Source organism: Pseudopipra pipra, chromosome 3, assembly GCF_036250125.1.
Source record: "Pseudopipra pipra isolate bDixPip1 chromosome 3, bDixPip1.hap1, whole genome shotgun sequence".
In the NCBI taxonomy this organism is placed as follows: domain Eukaryota; kingdom Metazoa; phylum Chordata; class Aves; order Passeriformes; family Pipridae; genus Pseudopipra; species Pseudopipra pipra.
The window spans coordinates 41,844,023-41,862,357 of record NC_087551.1 but is presented as its reverse complement, the minus strand read 5'-3'; the positions used below and the strand labels follow the sequence as shown (position 1 = coordinate 41,862,357).

Below are 18,335 nucleotides of genomic sequence, written 5' to 3'. Positions count from 1 at the left end.
TGAGCAGGCACAGGACACCCAGTGTCCTCAGCACCCCTCAGGTCCAAACTGCACAGCATCCCCACTAAGCAGCATGACAAAATTGTGCTTACAGGTACATAATGGACATAACTCTCCTTCCCTCAGGGACAGCCGGGACATATACACTGCAAGCTCCCGAGCCACCCATAGTGAGGATATTTTTCATTTCCTTAGTGGCTACTTTTGCTTCCTACCCTAAAACACCTCCACTATCAGGCATGTCCTGGTATAAGTACAAATAGGCTCTGCTGCACTCATTTCTGGAGGTTTCCTGTACCACTTGTGCAGTGCTGGCAGCACAGCTAGACCTCAGGGGGTGAGACCTGGCACAGCATGTTTCTCAGCTCTCACATGCTCCATGGACCACTTTTGGAGGGTTTTTTTGAAGCAAGCAAAACTTGATACTTGAACTGCTCACAAACAGCAGGAGGAAAACGCTGGGTTCTACCCAATTTTAATTTGCAGACCCCAGTATTTTCCAACCCCAGTATTTTCCAACACAGGTACAGTCCATCTGTCACAAACTTAGGGCAACTGACAATGGGGTTGATTTCCTTAGTTCCCTTCCCCTGCAGATAACCCTTAGGGCCTGCAGACAATAGGTTGCAAACTGTTGGTGTTGATAGATGATCTTCCTCCCCTTCATGCAGCCTGGAAAATTGCTTGCTTGTCTCTTATTTAAACAAATTAAATATTCCAACCCCAAACAACGCTAGAGCTAATAATGGAAAGAGGAACCAATTTAGGATCTGAGTCTCCTACCTCCTGATTCTTTCCATCCCCACCCCTCTGCTCAGGCATCCACTTCTTAGACTTTAATTTAATAAAAAAGTGCACAGATGTGTCAGGGAGGGTGTGTGTGTGCGTACAGACTCACAATGTTAACCAGAACATCTGAGCAAGGCAAGGGACAAAAAAAATCATTCCCAAGGTATCAGTGTTTCAAACTGTGGCCTTAATGCAGGGTTTGAGCTGGCAAGGTGGGGAATTACAGTCTTTTCTACATCAGAAGCACCAAAAAAAATCACTTTCTGCCTTTCCTACTCCTGAGAGGCTCTTCTGCCTTGGTCAAACAATATTTTCTGCATCAGCACCTCAGGATGGGAGCCAGTCATAGAAAGAACCAAACACATATAGCATGAATACAGATATACAGAGCAAGAACACATTTAGTGCTGCAGAATCCTGGAGGCAAGCTTGGCTTGCAGCTCCCATATATGTGTGCCAAGGTACTTGTGTGTGCTGCAGTACAGACATGTTCAAACCCTTGCACAGCAAAATACTGGAGCTATTTTAAGGATGGGAAAGCATCTGGCTAGCAGACAAGCTTTGTGTGTTTGGGCCTGGCTCTTTTTAAAGCCTTGTTTCTTCCAGAATATTGGAAGTAATGAAAATGCCTGCAGTAAAATACCCGATAAGCCTCTCCTCCTCAATAGAGAAGGTAAACGCATGTCATTTTCCAATTAGCTCTTGCTCTGAGCAATTATGTTGATCAAATAATTGAATAAGTGACAGGACTGTGAATTCTGGAGACAGTTAATTTCATTCATCTTCCATTTTATAGCCTGATTTGCATGAACACATAAACCAGGCTAATGTGTTATTTATAACTCTGAAAATACAATTATAACAGTCAAACATGAAGAGTTGTGTGTGCAGAGAGGAAGGTTTCTGCTAGTAAATTATAATAACAGCATAATGAGGGAGTTTGTTCTTTCTCACCATCATGTTGGACAGGAAGGATGTGAGGCTTGTGTTTGAAGGAGTGAACAGGGTTGGTGTTGGCAATAGCAGGTGGAGCAACGGCCCTGACCTGAACATGGGGCAGAGGGGCAGCTGAGGCCTTACCCTCCTGTTCTGTGAAACATCATGTATGCACTGCCCCAGGGACTTGTCAGTGAGCTCTAAACATCCCCCCAGCTCCCCATACACTTCTCTCCAAGTGAAGCTGAGCACCATTTTTGAGAGAGAAGCAGGACTGTGATCCTGGGCATGAAGGTGGGTGCAAAAGAGACAAACTAGGTGTTTCCTACTTGGGATTGGTCTTGGGTGAGCATCGTGGTGCTCTGGCAAAAGCTCCAGTCGAGTGTCCTCCACAGCAAGGTACTTGTAATAACCCTTGTGAACCTGGTCCCAATTTCCATTAAAAGCATCAATTCTGCTTGTGAGTTTTCTTTAGGAAAAATAATAGTAATTAAAAAAAAAAAAAAAAGCTTAACAGGAAAGCAAACCATTTGATTTTTTTATTAAAGCTATCTTTAGATTTCCTTAACTTATTGTACCTTTTATCTGAACCCCCTGTAGCAACCTGGCCTACTATCCAACAGGAACTAATTAGCAGAGATATACAATAATAAAAGTAGTGAACAGGCATGAGCCATCGCCTCAAAGGAGTATTACCTGTTTGAGTGTTACACTGGCTGCAAGGAGGAAATTTGTGCTATTAATTGCTTCCTGATTAAAGGCATTTGCAGTCTGGCCCTTAAATCTTCAAGGCCTAAAAACACATACTGAGTTAAATATGGAATTTGCCCACGGTACTCAAAAACATTGCCCCAGACAGCAGGATTCAGTGCTGTAATTTTTGGTTGGAAATAAACACTTTCCTGTCTAAGCATCCCCAAGTCAAGTACATAGAAAGTGCTCCACTCAAAGCTAAAGGGCCACAAAAGGACTTGTGTGGGTTTAAAATCCTTACCATTTTCCTGTGAGGACACAATCTTACTGGCATTAATTTTACAGAGCAGGAGGCAGCAGAGGCAGAAACCCCAGGAAGTCTCAGGCTGAAAGGCTATTTAAATGGTAATAAACTTCAAGGGACAACAAAAAGTTGTGACTGATTACAGGCACACCAGGAGAGGGGCTATCTGGTGTGAAGATGGCGGGTGGTGGTGGCACAGGGGCCTTCTGCTCACTACACACATCATTTGTCACCAAGAAAACAAGATGGGGTTTAATCCCACTGGGAGGGAGGAGACCTATTTCAGGCCAGTGGACAGCAGGAAGAAAATGCTCACTGTGGGAAGTTCTGGGGTTGGGTAGTGAGGGAGGATAGTGTGTGGCGGGAGCCCAGGACTATACGAGGCAGCACTGGTGCCACATCTCAGAACAGCAGCTGATCTGGCCTCGCTGTGCACCTTTCACTAAGTATTGTTGTTTTCCCAAGGGCATTTCTTCCACCCTAACACAGTGTCACATATTACAGCCAGTCAGATGAGGCAACTTCATTTTAGCATGTCCAACTCTATTGTTGCTGCCTCCTGGAAAGTTGCAGCAGTAGTGACTTATGGAGCCTACTGCTCCCACTGAAGAAGAGGCAGGCTTTGTTTGGGACAACAATTTGTCACACTAGAGTCGAGGTGTCCTAGAAACACACACTTTTTTGCTCATGCACTGCCATTGCTCTAGTGTTGCCCCTCCATCACTGCTTTGCCAGTTGGTTTTGATAAATTTGAAAGAAATTTACTGATGCTCCACTCATGAAAAGCACTTTAGCCTCTGATTACCTCTGACTATAGGGACTCTCAAATTCAGGGGGACATACCATGCTCTCCAGTGTGTGCTTAGGTCAGAGGCACAAAGATCTTTTCTTGCAACCCTCCCAGTCCCCCTCCTCCCGAGTGACATTGTCATTGGTGAGGGCAAGCAGGGAGGTTTATAGCCTGAATTATGTTAAGACACACACAGACGAACCCAACATGCAGTTTGGCCTCCTTCCTCCACAAAGCCAATCTGGCACCTCTGTTGTAGAAGTTATATTGTGGAGTGGGAAAACAAACAATCTTGCCAATTGTTAGTGAGGCGGAAAAACAGCAGAATGGGAGCTGCTTATCAGAGACCTGCATTTTGAGACAAAAATTCACTGAGTCCTGAGGAAGGAAGGATTCTCTGCAGAGCTTTAAGTACTCTCCTGACAACCCCATCCTGCAGGAGCTGGGGCTGGGAGTTAGGCCCCTTCCTATTGTGAATACTGGGTCTGAAGAACTGAAAATGAACATAATAGGAATCCCCAGACTGCAACAGTGCTATAAAGCTATAATTAAAACAAAACACAGCAAAACACATTATTCTGAACCAATCAGACTGGCACAGACTGTAGTCTATGAATTGTGATTTTTAGGAGCAGTAAGAATGACTGAAAACTCAGGGAACTCAAAGACCAGAAGTGTGGAAAAGTTTGAGGCAAAGTTTTCCGTCACTCCATAGGCAGGTTGGGGGGGTGTTTGAATTCAGATCCTAATTTTGCCCAAGTCTGCAGGTGTTTAGATTCACATGCCTCATATCACAAAGAATTTGACTAACTCTCTCACCTTCATGAGCATTTTAATTTTATCCAGATCAGCTTTCTGGAAGGACAGAGAAAGAACTGTGTGTTGGTGCAATTAGCTGATGAGCTGTATGCTTTTTTTTTTCTTTAATAACTTAACATCGTCATTAATCCAAGCATCTCCAAGGATTTCCCAAGCAGCAGTGAAGTTAGCATTACCTGCTCTTCTCCCTGGTTCACCTTCCTAGTGCAATACATTCAATAATCACATGTCAACATATTAGCACATCTGAACAAGATTTCCAAGAGCTGCAGAGCCAAATATATTTTGAGTAATCTAAGCCAATGCCTCAGAGCCCAGCTCCTGCCATAACATGAGGAGATTAATTTCTCAGCTTTCATACTTGCTTTTAGCTCTTGTACTGGTCTATGAGAACAAATTGAATGCAATCCTCTCTGCTTGCCTGTGCAGCGGGTGCCTGTTTTCCCTGTGCCGAGGTGATGCTCACCAACACAGAGTTCCTGTGGAACCTGCTGGTCACCATGCCCATCACAGCTCACTCCCAGTAATTTGGGGAGCAGGTTCTGTCCAGCCTCTCCTATTATCTTCTGCTTGTGTGGGAAGTGGGATGCTCAGGCCCTCGAAAGGAATCCAGCTACTGCATGGGGAGGGAGAGAGAATAAATACCACAGGGCCACAGAAGGGTGATCTGAAATTGCCTTAAAACTGCCCTGATCAGTCACATTGGGAAGGGTAATACTGCTCACAGGTCAGCACAGACCAGGCCTCTTGCTAGTACTTTCTCTCTGGTGTGTCAAACAGAGCACATCTGTAGCAGAGAATCTAGTTCAGCTTGTAACCCTGAAGTTGAGAACTGTATTACAGGGCACGCTGAGGCCACTAAAGCTTTATTAGCAGTTTCCTAAATAAACAAGAGGTAAAAACCCTGTGTCCAAGGTAGCTCAGTCAAATTCTGATCTATTACTCCAGTCATCCATTCCCGTGAAATGATAAAGAGCGTAAACCTATTTTCCCCACAATTTGCAATGTTTCTCCATTACTTTTCAGAATTTGTAGGGATTGAATTCATATCACAATCCTTCAATGTGTGAGGAAAAAGATATGGCTACAGCCTGTGCTCACAAAGCTGCTTAACAGATAAGCCCCATCCTGGATTTGATTTTCTTCAGAGAAAATACACTGAAGAGTCTGCAGAACTACTAACATTTTTAAGTAAAAGGTAACCCAATTAAATTGTACGAGTTGTGCAGCAGAGGGAATATAACGAGTGTATAAGTTATAAGATTGGTGGTGGGGACCTTCCATGTTACTGTGCTGGAATGCAAAGCTGCGCTGTGAGCATGCAGTCTCATAGGAATTTCAATCCAATATTGAAGTAAAACAACAAGAGGACACACAGGCTTGACTTTGAGAAGTCATTAAGCTGAACGTCTTACAACTGAAGCTGGGACAAGCGACTTTTCACATCTCTGTAGGGGCTTGAGGTCTAGCAGAGTGTTTCTCAGGCGGAAGAAAAGTCACATGTTGGTACATACCTTTAGGAAAAGTAGAAAGGCGAGATACTCTGCAGAATGCCTGCCAATGGTAAAGAAACACAGCAGGAAAAGAAAACCTGAAGAATTAAAAAATGAACAGTACAAGAATTAGAAAATGCAGAAGTAAAGCACTACCAAGGAAGGAAAAAGAGCTGAGCCTCGCATCTGAACCATTCACTGCAGCATCTTCATCCCCCAGCAGGCGACCAAAACATGCCAAGCCACACTGCAAGGCAGCACAGCTTTAATGCCCGTGCCTGTCCACGGCCTGCTGAGGTTTCAGTGCACAAAGCTCCATCTAGTGAGAAGATGGGTTGTACTGCACATTCAGCATTCAAGTTAAGTATGGATTGACTCCAGCCACAAAATAATGTCTGGAAGGTAACAGACCCTAAAGGGTTACGCTGCCTTGGTGTTGATAATACCTCACACACCAGAAGTCCCATTAGACTAAAGTACAGCCTGTACTCAATTTGAATCAGATATAATGTCGAGAAAACATTTTCTTCCAACTTCACTCAAGTGACTTCGTAAGAATGTAACTGAAGTGACATCACCTGGCTTTCATCACTTGGCTGCCGCCTACATCTCCCTCACAAAGGACTGATCTGAAGCTCTTTGACTTCACTGGAAATTTATTAAGTGGACTCCAACTGTGAACTGTCCTCTTTCTGATGATGATGCAATAAAACCAGAAACACACCACTACTGTCATATGGCTAGAAGTTTTAATACATGGTCTTCATTGTTCAGAAAAGTTATTGCATTAAATCCTTACATAAGTTCATCTGAATTAAAAAAAAAAAAAATCTTCATTTTACACATCACAATTTTTTCACAGCAGCTAAAGGAAACCAGATTTTATATGCCATTGTGTAAAGAAAAGAAACCTCAACAACCTAGTTCTTTCTCAAATCAACAAAACTGTTATCATAATTTTTTCTGTTAACTAACAAAGCATGTTTCATTTAATTGCACACCATTTCTTCATATTATTGTTTTTCTTTTACTATGACTTCAATAGATCCACAAGTTACAAAATATCAATGCTACCTAGTGCAGTTTATACAAATCCACAGGTGTGTTTGAATTGCGACAGGCACAAGAACAGAATATATGATGACCCAAATGAAATGCTAGATTCCCTGATCCATTAAAACCAACATCAGTGTAAGCCCACTGCTCCATGGATGACAGCAAAGACAAAATCAGTAGGCTCTGTGTGCTATAGATTGATGAAGGGCTCAGTGACAGTGACAGTGACACATGGCAGACTTACATTCTACATTTTGTCCTCTGATGAGAGTAAGCACCAGCTTGAAATAGAAGCATGAATAGGGCTCTTTTCCTATTCAATCTTATGCCAATGCTGGGAATCAGGAAGCTATAATTCAGCTTCTTATGTAAAATCCTCAAGCATTGCCATAATCAGTCTTGAGTCCCAGATCTTACCCTTCTCTTACACACACACACACACACACACACACACACACACACACACACACACACACAGACAAAGGCTCATCTGTATTTATTCTGCTTTCTTCTGCTGTAAAGAAAATAATGAAATATACCTGTGTTCTTAAAAAAAAAAAAAGCCATTCCCTCTCCCTCTCCTCCAAAACACCCATCACCACAGAGAGCTCTCACTTATAATCCACTTGAAAGTATTTCTCAGATTAAGAGCCAGGTTGCTATCTTGGCCCACTTTCAACATCACTTTGCTATACCTCACTAGGTTATGGTATCAAAAATAGTTCACTAGTGAAATAACCCATGGGGCTCTCTCTTGGACATAACATGTTCACATAAGTTCTAACTCTCACTGTCCCTGTCCTTTAAAACAAAACTAGAGCTATTTCAGTGGGTTTCAATCAGTTTCAGCTAGGAGCAATGAGTTAAGTTACCCTTTAGAAACATTTTATATGACTTCCATGATTTGCTAGCAAAAGGCCCACACACTGAAAAGCAAGTGAGCAGCGGCAGTAGGATGCTTTGCAAAATCTGACAGTTCAAAAGGCATTCAAAGAGCAAGAGAACAAAAACCAGCCACTGAAGTGAAAACTGCATTGAACTAGCACTGTGAAAATAGGCAGAAATGAAGAAGCTCCAGTATAAGCAGTTATGCAGAATGTTTTACTAGTGACATCTGTTGTTTGTTCGGGCAGTCACAAGGCATTCATTAACACAACACAAATTGCAAAAGCTTTAATTCAAAAGTGCTAGAGGAACAGGATACTCAATTATTAGAGTAAAGAACACTTACTGAGGGACTAGTACAAGGTTATTTAGCTGTAACATGATTTTCTCACAAATAAGAAAGTTTGTACCAAAGGGGAAGAAGTTTACCCAGCTCAGAAGTTGATGCTGACAGCTTTCTAAAGCCAGCCTTGACACAAGACTTGGCTTATTTTATTTTCACAGACATATACTGCACCAGACAGCCACCACCATTCAATCCAAACATACAAGCATTTGTATAAACTTCCCCCATTGACATCAGAGTTCCCAACCAAATTCTTGTGATTTCTGCAAAAAAGGCAGTTCTCACTGGTTATTGCTGTATTACAGGAAACGATAGCATTTGCAGGAGACACTGTATTTTGGAGTTCACATCATTTACCAAAAGCCTCAACAGAGTCTCTTCATCAGGTGCTGCTTCTGTACAGCAAAACTAACATTCTGTCTCTTCCAAACAAAACAGTACCTTCAGACTCTCTCCCTGCCTTGCAAGTCTCAGGAACATTTAGGCCTCTTCACTCTGGTTTCTATCAGCAGACAAAGGCCCATAATGCATTTATGACAGCACCTCAAGAAACAGTGCACACTTCATTCAATGGACGTGACCCCAATGAAATCCATGAGAAAACATGGAAGAGGAACACAGAGAGTAAGGGAAGCAGTTTATTCTCACTCCTCTTGAAGGGAACAAATGGTTCTGACAGCAGGTTTGTTTTCAGAGAGCTGCAATTTAAGCTGACAGGCCAGCTCATTAAAAGAAGAAGCCCCTTCACCCAAACACCAAAACTTATACTGAAAACATTTTTAATTTAGATCTGCCTCTGAAATGAAGATAATCTGAATATTACAAAAATGGAAAAGTCTGCATTGTTACCACACAAATCACACTGTGCAAACTCATGTCATTTATCTGCAGTGCTGAGTCACATCTGGATGGTGGATATGCCTCACCGAATACCACGCACTGGGAGTGCTCCAGCACTTCCCCTCCTACCAGAACTCTGCCTTAAAGAATTCCTACAGTGACATGATGAGAATTGATCTTTTCCTGTCATATGCTGTACATATATTTAAGACTTTCACAGACAATTAGCCAAAAATTGTGTATTACAGTTATTTCCCAAATCACAAACACTACAAAAGCCCTTCTTACAGGATATGCCATCCGAGGACATGTGACCTCGACCTTCTCACTTTCCCAGCCCCCATCCACCAAGTAAAGCATTGCATGCTTGCAGGCATTGATTCTAAATCTTCAGCTTCTGCAATGCAGCAGCTAACAGTTCTGCATTTTTCAGGGACTCAAAAAAACCCCATTGAGTTCATATATTCAATGTACAACATTTTCAGTAAGTGCTTCCACACCCTGTCCACAGGACCACTTCACACCACAGAGGTGGTACTTTCCGGATTTACACGCATCAATCTTGAAGCATTTCTCAGATCCTGTAGCTGCTTGGCTGGCTTTCCAACTCCTTCCTCAAATCTTTTTTCCACAACAGGAAGGACAGTTTCATACAGGAAAGAGGCGTTCTGCCTAATGAATGCCTTTTTCTCAGGGTCCTGTTCACACCGTAAACTGTAATCAACATGCTGGACGGCCACCAGGATGATTTCCACGAGACTCTCCAAAAGAACCATATGCAGCTCGGGAAAGTAAAGCTTTAAAGCTTCCTCCAAGAAGGCCATAGTCTGCTTAGTGAAAGCTACTACAGTATAACTAAGGTTGACCCAGCAGTCATCACCTGTGTATTGGTCAAAATTGCCCACCCCACAGCTCCTCATCTCCTCCCTGAGCTTCCCCAGTGCCTCTGGAGTCATTAGGTTCATCTTTCTCCACATCTCCTCAGAGTTGCGGTGCTTGGTGGCCTCAATGATGATATCCTTGTAGCTCTGTAAAGCGCCTTTGATATCCTTCACCAGAAGGGCATGAATGATAAAGGTGAGATCCAGTCCAATCTCGCTAAGCTGCTTGCAGTGCTCTTTAGCTACCTTGGGTATTAATGAAAAGCAAAGGATGTTATTAGTGTGCAGGCCCCTTTTATGTCTTACCAGTTTATCAAATTTATCATCGTCAGAAAAGTGAGAAGTGTTATTCATACTTCGCATGTTTCTAATGCTTTTAGAATCTTCTTATTAATGACAAAGTAATAACTGAAAGATAAACCCTGGCTGCAAAAATACTCTGCACAATTACATTATAACCCACGCACACACCCATAACCTGAAAAAGTTAGTCTTGCCAAAAAATATGGAAATGTAGTCCAGGACACCCTTGGAAAACAAACAGAAAGTCTTGATGTACTTATAATTCAAATATAACTCATCTAAACTTTAGGATCTCCTACTGGTTAAAGGCAAATTAAGAATAAACACATTTTGCATTTCCAATAAAGGCAAGGTTTTTCTTGCTGTGTATTTTTAATCTTAACGCTTTCCTCTGTTAAATTGAAAAAACCCAAACTAACCTCAAATGAATATTAACCTTTCAACGCAGGAAACATCTCTGGACACCTGCTTAAGAGTCAATAGCTAAACTCGGGTTAGAAAAGATGATTTAAAGCTTTGCAGCCTTTGTTTTGACTTTCGTGTCCCACCACCCTCTTCGGATCCTCTTACCTTGACGCACTCTGCCGCAGTTGACAAACTCTCTTTGCTATCAAATACTTGCTTACTGAAGGCATCGACAAACATCCTCATGGAAGAGCGGGCCCAGACAACGAAGGCCGAGTAGCAGCCGTTGTTGCCAGCGAAGTCCGTCTCAAACTCTCTGGCCGTCTCTAGAAGGCTGGTGAAGAAGACGTGGCAGAGCTTGTGGATGTAGAGCAGCGTGGCACCCTCGATGCGCAGCTGTCGGATGGCCGTCTGCACCGCGGCTGCCCGGTTCTTCAGGAAGAGCTCACAGGCCTTGGTGGACTGTCCCAGGCGAATGAGCTGGGACACAGCTCGGCGGGTGGCCCGTGGCCCTCCTCGCAGCGACCGGTCTGGAGACAGCTCGAACACCAGCACGTCTGTGAGCTGCCGGACCCGCTCGTCGACCTTGGCCCGCAGCTCCTTCACGGGCTGGCTCACAGGCTTGTCCCCCAGGTACTCATTGAGTTTATCCAAGAGGTCCACTGCCCCCTCGAAGTCCCGCTGCGCAATGCAGACATCCAGGTCCTCAGGCAGCTCCTGGATCCACTCAAGTGAGAGGTCTACAACCTCCTCCTCAGCAGAGGGCTCCTCCTCCTCCTCTTCCTCCTCATCCTCATCGAAGGGGTTGGTGGATTCGGGGGGTGTTGGGGCAGGCCGGGGCAGGGCCTCCTGCTCCAGGCGCCGCTTCTCGCTGAGGGCCCGGTTGCGCTTGGTCTCCTCCAGCACCTCCAGCCACTCCTTCTTGATCTTGGCGTTTTCAGCCTGAAAGATGCGGCTCTCAGGGAACATGAGCAGCTTGAACATGTCCTTCATGGGCGGGTTGTCCTTGACGTTGACCACAGCCAGCCCGTCGAGGGGGTACAGGGCGTCGTAGCGGTAGGCACCGCGCCGGTTGGGCAGCGCGGTGGCCACGAGCAGGCAGTCGTTCATGAGGAAGGCATGGACCCGCTGGATCTGCGCCATGTGGTCCGCGTCGTACTCCACCAGGTCCCCGTTGTACACCAGGTACTTGCCAGGGCTCTCAGGCAGGAGGTCGCGGCAGCCCTCCACCTTCTCCAGGAGGGTGGTGAGGGTGCGCTGCCGCCCCTCCTCGCTGGCCGCCGCATCCTTGGCCGACAGCGGCAGGAAGGGGTCTGCGGCGGCGGCGCGGCGGGCGCCCAGCGCGGGGTCGTCGCGGTCGGCCTGGAGGAGCAGGGCCTGGGTGACGGCCTCCATGATGCCCTTCTGCTCGGTGAGGATGTGGCTGAGCTGGTACATCTCGCTCTCCAGGTAGCTGATCTCCCGCGCCGTCTCGATGAACTGCCGGTAGTTCTGGTACACGTTGCGCTTCAGGCTCTGCGCGGTCTCCTCGCTCAGCGCCTGGATGCGCTGCCGGTGCTCCTGCAGGTCCCGGTCGCCGTCCGACTGCTGCGACAGCTGCTTCACGTACTCCCCCGCCGCGAAGCCACCCGACTCCAGCTGCCGCCGCAGCCGGCTCCCGCCGCCGCCGCCCTCGCCCAGCGACAGCGCCATGGTCCCGCCGATCCCGCCGCCCGGCACCCGCCTCACCGCCGCCGCCGCCGGGGAGAGCGCCGCGCCTGCGCCGCGCAGCACGGCCCGGCCCGGCCAGTGGGAGCGGCCGCCGAGGGTGACGCGTGGGGACGCCCCGCCCTCGGACGGGGTCGATGGGGGGACCCCGGCGCGTGCGCATTGGGGAAGGACGGGGCGGCATTCCATGGATCGCTGCTGCGCCTGCGCCGGAACGCCGCCGTTTCCCGGCGCATGACTTGTCAGCATGGCGGAAGCTCTGCCCGAGATGGAGGATGAGGATTTCTTGTTTGCGCTCAAGCTCCAGAGGGAGTGGGAAGAGGAGGATAAGGCAGCGGCAGCGGAGGAGGCGGCAGCAGCAGCAGCAGCAGCAAAGCGCGCCGATGTCCCGCCGTACCGCGCGTCCCCCCGCCCGATGTCGGTGGTGGACGAGGCGTGGGAGCTGCTGGACCCCAGCCCCGACGTGCACGGCCTGTTCGTGCACTTCAACCAGACGCTCTTCTGGAGGAAGCTGGAGGCTGTCACGGTGTCCTGGAGCCCCCGCATGACCAGGTGCGGCACCGGGGGGCGGGTGGTGGTACGGTGACGCCGCTCTGTGTCGGGAGCTGCCCGCCGTACCTCCGACGGGCCCCGGCAGCTGCCGGTGGGGGATCAGAGCTGTGGGAAGAGGCCGTCACCCCTCGAGCAGCATGGCTGGGAGTCTCGGGGAAGGGAGGAGGAGCTGTCATTTGTCGCTGCGTGCTGCTCCTACTTGTGCCGCCGTAGGCGCGCGGTGCTTCTCTTCCCAGATACTTGAATGTCCCGCATCCCTGGTGTAGCTGGCACAGCAGGACATGGGTGGGTCGCTGTCATTGTCTGGTTTGCCTTTCGTCTGTCGTCCCTGGCAGCTATCAGTGGCTTTACCCGGGGTGCGGGCAAGCCCGGAGAGATGTTAAACTGGAAGGAATCACTTGACGCTTGTGGAAACCTCACGTACTCGTGTTGCTGCTCTGGTTCTCAGTGTTTGCGGTAGTTTTACAGCACAGCAGAGAGGCAAATATGAACGAAAAATGGTATATCAGCAAAACTTAGAATAGACTAGGAAGGGGAACATACAAAAATCTGAGAATAAACAAAACCAGAAAGCTTTGAGGTGCAGGGTGCAGTTCTGCAGAAGGTGCACTTGCTGGTGGCTGGAGTTCTGCCCTGTCATATCCTCTGCCGGTTGCGCTATTCTTTAGACACTTGAAAGTCGTTGGATATTGAACTGGTAGAGGACTAACTCAGTAACACAAAAAAGAAAAAAAATTAAAAAGCAAGTGTTTTCTGATGGATTAGCACACAGAAGTGATGGTTTAGTATGAGTCAAAAATTTAGGGAGGGTGAGGAGTGAAATTGAAGCAACCAGCAGTTAAGTCAGTGTTTGCTGCTGTGAATCTCTAGCCTCCATTTAGTGCATTTCACTCCATCACGAGTTCCAAAGGAAACAGTCCTCTGCCTCCTAAACAGGTTTTTCTACTCTAAGGTACTTGTCGGGTTTTTTTCTTTGCTGGTTTTTTCATATTCTGAGTGACCTAGTGTGTGTTGGAAGGGGATGGCATTTTAACTTAAATTCTCCATTTTTTTCATGTACTACAGAAACAAGTAGATTTTTGTATTTTCTTCCTGCCTCTCTTTTCAGCTCTGCTGGAATCTGTTCATATCATGAAAAAAGTGGATTGTGTTCCATTCGTCTGAGTGAGCCACTACTAAAGTTAAGACCAAGGAAGGATCTCGTTGAGGTATTTGAAGATTGGTCATGAATCTGCACATAAAATTTATTGTGCCTCCCCCCCACCTTGCTCCATATGAACATTTTACATTTCTTAGTGAGATTCTTACAGACAGTAACTTATAGATCATAAAATAGTGGTGGCTTTACTGTTATGTTTGTGTGGCTTGTGTTGCAATATCATGGTAGTCTTTAGTTTTATGTTTCTAAATGGACAACTTCAAGTAGGAGTCTAAAGTTACTTGTTTATTTTACTGACTTTATAAAGAGAAAAAAAGACCCCAAGTTTTTAACTCCTAAATTATCCTTTAGTGTTCAAACAAACATGGACTGTAGTTTTGAAAGGGCCAACAGCAGAAAATATGGATATAGAATATGACTTTGTGTTGCTTGTTGTGCCTCTGTCAGAACTGCTTCTTTGAGCTGACTGAACATTCAGATTTGCCTAATGAACAGAAATGCTGTAGAGTTTCAGCTTTCTCACAAGCGGCTCTTTTTTTGGATTGTAGAGGGAATAATTTGTGACTTAAGTTTGAGGATTATTTCTTCTTTTTGGAATGTCACTTATTGTAGAAATTTTCTCCAGTATGTTTTGATAGTATGGGAATTTGGTTTTATAGGTCAAAGTATTATGTTTTTGTGACCCACACTGAACATGTGAATGCTTGAAGATAAGATCGGTGTCGCAATCGATGTAGAGGACTAAAATACTTGCAGCTTAATTTTGAAACTATACATAATGGCTTGTCCATAAATATCTAATGATTTGCATAATTTCAGACACTGTTGCATGAAATGATCCATGCCTTGCTCTTTGTTACTCATAACTACAAAGATCGTGAATCTCATGGACCAGAGTTCTGCAAACACATGCGTCGCATTAATCGCTTGACTGGAGCCCATGTCACAGTAAGCATAATCCTCTTAACCTGATTTAATAGAGCCTTCTTCCTGATTTGGTGTTTTAGTTGCCCAGTGTGGTATGAGTAATATGCTTGTTCTTGCCAGACACTCAACAGTTGGTACCAGTACAAATTTGCTTCCAAGTGTGTGCCAGTTCCATAGTTATTTTGTTGGGGACAGTGGTGGGAACAGGTTGAGGAAGATGTGGTGAGTTGTTAGTTGTATAATTTTCAAGTATACTCTCTGTAAGTATTTTTCTTTAAGCTTTTGTGGTAAACTCGAAACAGCTTATTGATAGCAGGGATAGAATAGCTCCATGTTCGGAGTGGAAGAACAGTCTATTTTAGTTATAGTTATTTTATATCAGTAGAAGCTAATGATACTTACGTCGGTGATACTTTAAAATAATGTGTCTGATAAGATCAATTAAGGTAGTAGCTGAAGGGAGAATACTGGTATGGTTTGCAATGCATTCTAAACAGTTCGTTGCTCAGGGTGAAATTGTAGATAGATTTCCAAAGTGATTTTATTGCAGTTCAAACAAGATAGCCAGGACATATTCCTACACATCTTGTCCTTTTTTTTTTAAGCTTTGTTTTAATGGTAGCTAAATGTTGATCAAATTTTACCTGGCTCCAACTCTTTTAACTGGTAATGTAAAAATCACAGCAGTAGTGGAAAAAATGGACCGGTAATGGATTTTTAAAAAAATATTGTAAGCTACTGATACAAAAATAGAAACTTTCTGAATGACCGTTTTATTGTTTTGTTTTGTTTTTTTACTTAGATTTATCATAACTTTTATGATGAGGTTGATGTGTACCGCCAGCACTGGTGGCGATGCAATGGCCCTTGTCAAAACAGAGGACCTTATTTTGGGTATGTGAAGCGCTCCATGAACAGAGCACCCTCTGCACACGACCTCTGGTGGGATGACCATCAAAAGACATGTGGAGGCACATTCACGAAAGTGAAAGAGCCGGAGAACTTCTCCAAGAAATCAAAGCATAAAACTGAGACAGCAAAACTTCCACATTTCAAGTCAAAGAACAAAGGTATTTTATTATTTCTTTTCCTTTTCCAAACTGATTTTTTCCAAATGTTTTCTTGGAACATTTTTGGACCAACCACTACATAAGCTTTGTTTAGATGTTACTGTTATCTAGCAAAGAATAGGACCTGGGGTTTTTGTGCATTTCTAGGCTCCTTCTCAACTGAATTGTCTGTAAAAAGTTTTGTTTGATGCACTGTTTTCAGGTAGCAGAGGTTTTGTATGAAGCATGTCAAATATTAAGCCCATGATTTTTAAACGGAAAAGTTACTAATTTTTTTTTAATCTTATTTTGCAGGCAAGACACAAATGCATGGTACTCAAGATCTGATGCCTTTTAGTGGAATGGGTTACCGGCTTGGAGGAGGAGACAGTGTACTTTCAGAAAAAGACACAAATGCCAGCAGCAGCATTGGAAACAGTGAAGCACATGGTTCACAGCATCATTCAGCAGTAAGGACAAGACCAATCCCTAAAAATGAGATAAAATTTGAAAAATTACCCCATAGTGGCATCTTTCCACTTCATACCGATGATGGCAGTGAGAAGTTCAACTTAACTTTAAAGCATGAGTTTCCTAAACTCTCCGTTGCTAACACAGAAGATTATGAGAATGATAGTGGATTGCCTGCTAGAATGGCTCATGTTAGGGAATTAAAATCAAACCAAGGCTCTGCAAATAACAAGAGGGCTCTGCCGTCTCCCAAACGGCCACCCAAACAAATTTGTCTGGAGCAGACAACAACAGCTCAGGTTTCATCTGAGAAAAAAAGCTTAGAATGTATTAATACACCACAGCGATGGCCGAAAATGGAAGACAAAACTGCCTTTGAAAAGTATTTCATTAAAAAAGGGGGTACTGGTGTCACGTCAAGTATAAATACAACTATGAAAACCAAAGCTGAATTTAGACAGCCCTCTGCAAGTTCTAGCAATCCTGTGAGGCAGGATAAAAATGTCAGTTGTCCTGTCTGTGAAACTGAGGTTTTGGAATCTAAAATAAATGAACACCTTGATTCTTGTCTTGCATGAAACAACAGAAAGCTGTCTCAAAAAGATAAATCAGGTCTGAAAACAGTGCTTGAAAGTTACTTTGCTCAGAGTTTGCTTAGCTGTGGTTACATTCCTGTGTGCCTGTTCTGAAATGGAATTTAAACTGTTACTGACCCCCATATCCTGACACTAGTAAGTAAAAGCTGCTAGCAATATTGGTAAAGACTGTTCCTGGACATGGCATAAAACCCTTCGTGATTTTTTCAGTTAAATTTCCAGTCCTTTACAGGTCAAATTAGGATTAAAATGTTACATTAGTTGACAGTCTTTATTTTACTCCTTTTGGAAGCCAGTCAGCTTGGTGGTTAGTACCTAAGAGGCCAGTCAGTTGAGTACTAAAGTCATCGTGCCATGAAAAGTTAGGAATGTTTTCTAGATAAGCTTTCTGAAACGTTAATAGTTCTCTTGTTGCACTAAAGTATTTAACGGGTTAAACATTAAATAGCTTGATACCTCACCTGTAAAACTGTAAATATGTTTGCTTAAACATAAAATTGTTTTAGCATAGTTTTTAAGCAAAATTGTTTTATATCTTGCTGCTGTCATTTTCAATGGCTGTATCAGCCTGGTTTGTGCGTTTTGCCTCATTACTTGCTGCTTTCTTAACTCTTTTTAAACATTTTGTATTTTTAAAAATAATGCCACTACAGAAGTTTAATGTAAATAGTTTTGTTCTTGCCTACTCTAAATAAATTGTTACTGAATTTTAAATTTCCATTAAGCCTGGCCATTTTGTGCTACTTACCAGTGGGTTCTTCTGTATATCTGGTAACAGTCTGGTTTAATAGAGCCTTTCTGATTTAATGCTTTTCCTTCTTAAATTTCCCTGTAAAAACAGGTGCTGGTGAATACAGATTGCATCAAATTCTGCTTTTCCAACCTATTTTTAAAACAGTTTCACTTTTCTTGCACTTCTGTGAAAAATTTTACAAATACTGATTCTGAATCTTGATTTGCCATGTTAATTTTCCATACTTCCATCCTAAAACGGCAGCATCTATCAGTGTTTCCAGTGAGATTTGACATTTGTAGGGATGGGACTACCCAGAAGTATTTCTACTGTCATATGTTTTTAAGATGAGGACAAGATTTGCACCACAAAGGGTCTCTCACATCATGAAGCACTTTTGGGAGATATTTCCCTTATGATTGTTCACATCAGTTTCCTCATTTGTCTTTCCTACTGTGACAGATAAGAGTAAAGGAGAAGGAAGGATTGTGGGTATTGTTAAATGTGGTTTGGTTTTTTTCCCTAATGTCTTCTTTTACTTCTAAACTGTTCATTTGAACAACAAATAGAAAACAAATGTGGGATTTGACCTGGGGAATTT

General features: G+C 44.1%; 2 protein-coding genes across 2 annotated transcripts; one reads left to right on the top strand and one right to left on the bottom strand.

Annotated features, from left to right (window-relative positions):
- Positions 1-7,960: 7,960 nt before the first annotated feature.
- EXOC8 (exocyst complex component 8) lies at positions 7,961-12,288 on the bottom strand. The gene is made up of 2 exons (XM_064648821.1): positions 10,706-12,288; positions 7,961-10,078 (listed from the first exon to the last, which is right to left on the bottom strand). The coding sequence occupies exons 1-2, from the start codon at positions 12,230-12,232 to the stop codon at positions 9,470-9,472; spliced, it is 2,136 nt and encodes a 711-aa protein (XP_064504891.1). The 5' UTR covers positions 12,233-12,288; the 3' UTR covers positions 7,961-9,469.
- A 117-nt stretch (positions 12,289-12,405) lies between these two features.
- On the top strand, positions 12,406-17,721 carry SPRTN (SprT-like N-terminal domain). The gene is made up of 5 exons (XM_064648822.1): positions 12,406-12,799; positions 13,908-14,007; positions 14,778-14,906; positions 15,688-15,955; positions 16,250-17,721. Exons 1-5 carry the CDS (start codon positions 12,495-12,497, stop codon positions 16,981-16,983), a joined length of 1,536 nt encoding a protein of 511 aa, XP_064504892.1. The 5' UTR covers positions 12,406-12,494; the 3' UTR covers positions 16,984-17,721.
- The last annotated feature ends 614 nt before the right edge of the window (positions 17,722-18,335 follow it).

Excerpts from the sequence above, each read along its gene's own strand:
- EXOC8 (XM_064648821.1), bottom strand. The coding sequence starts at position 12,232 with ATGGCGCTGTCGCTGGGCGAGGGCGGCGGCGGCGGGAGCCGGCTGCGG. Across the intron at positions 10,079-10,705 it reads CTGCGGCAGAGTGCGTCAAG|GTAGCTAAAGAGCACTGCAA; the intron begins GTAAGAGGATCC and ends TTAATACCCAAG.
- SPRTN (XM_064648822.1), top strand. The coding sequence starts at position 12,495 with ATGGCGGAAGCTCTGCCCGAGATGGAGGATGAGGATTTCTTGTTTGCG. Across the intron at positions 12,800-13,907 it reads TGGAGCCCCCGCATGACCAG|CTCTGCTGGAATCTGTTCAT; the intron begins GTGCGGCACCGG and ends CTCTCTTTTCAG. Across the intron at positions 14,907-15,687 it reads TGACTGGAGCCCATGTCACA|ATTTATCATAACTTTTATGA; the intron begins GTAAGCATAATC and ends TTTTTTACTTAG.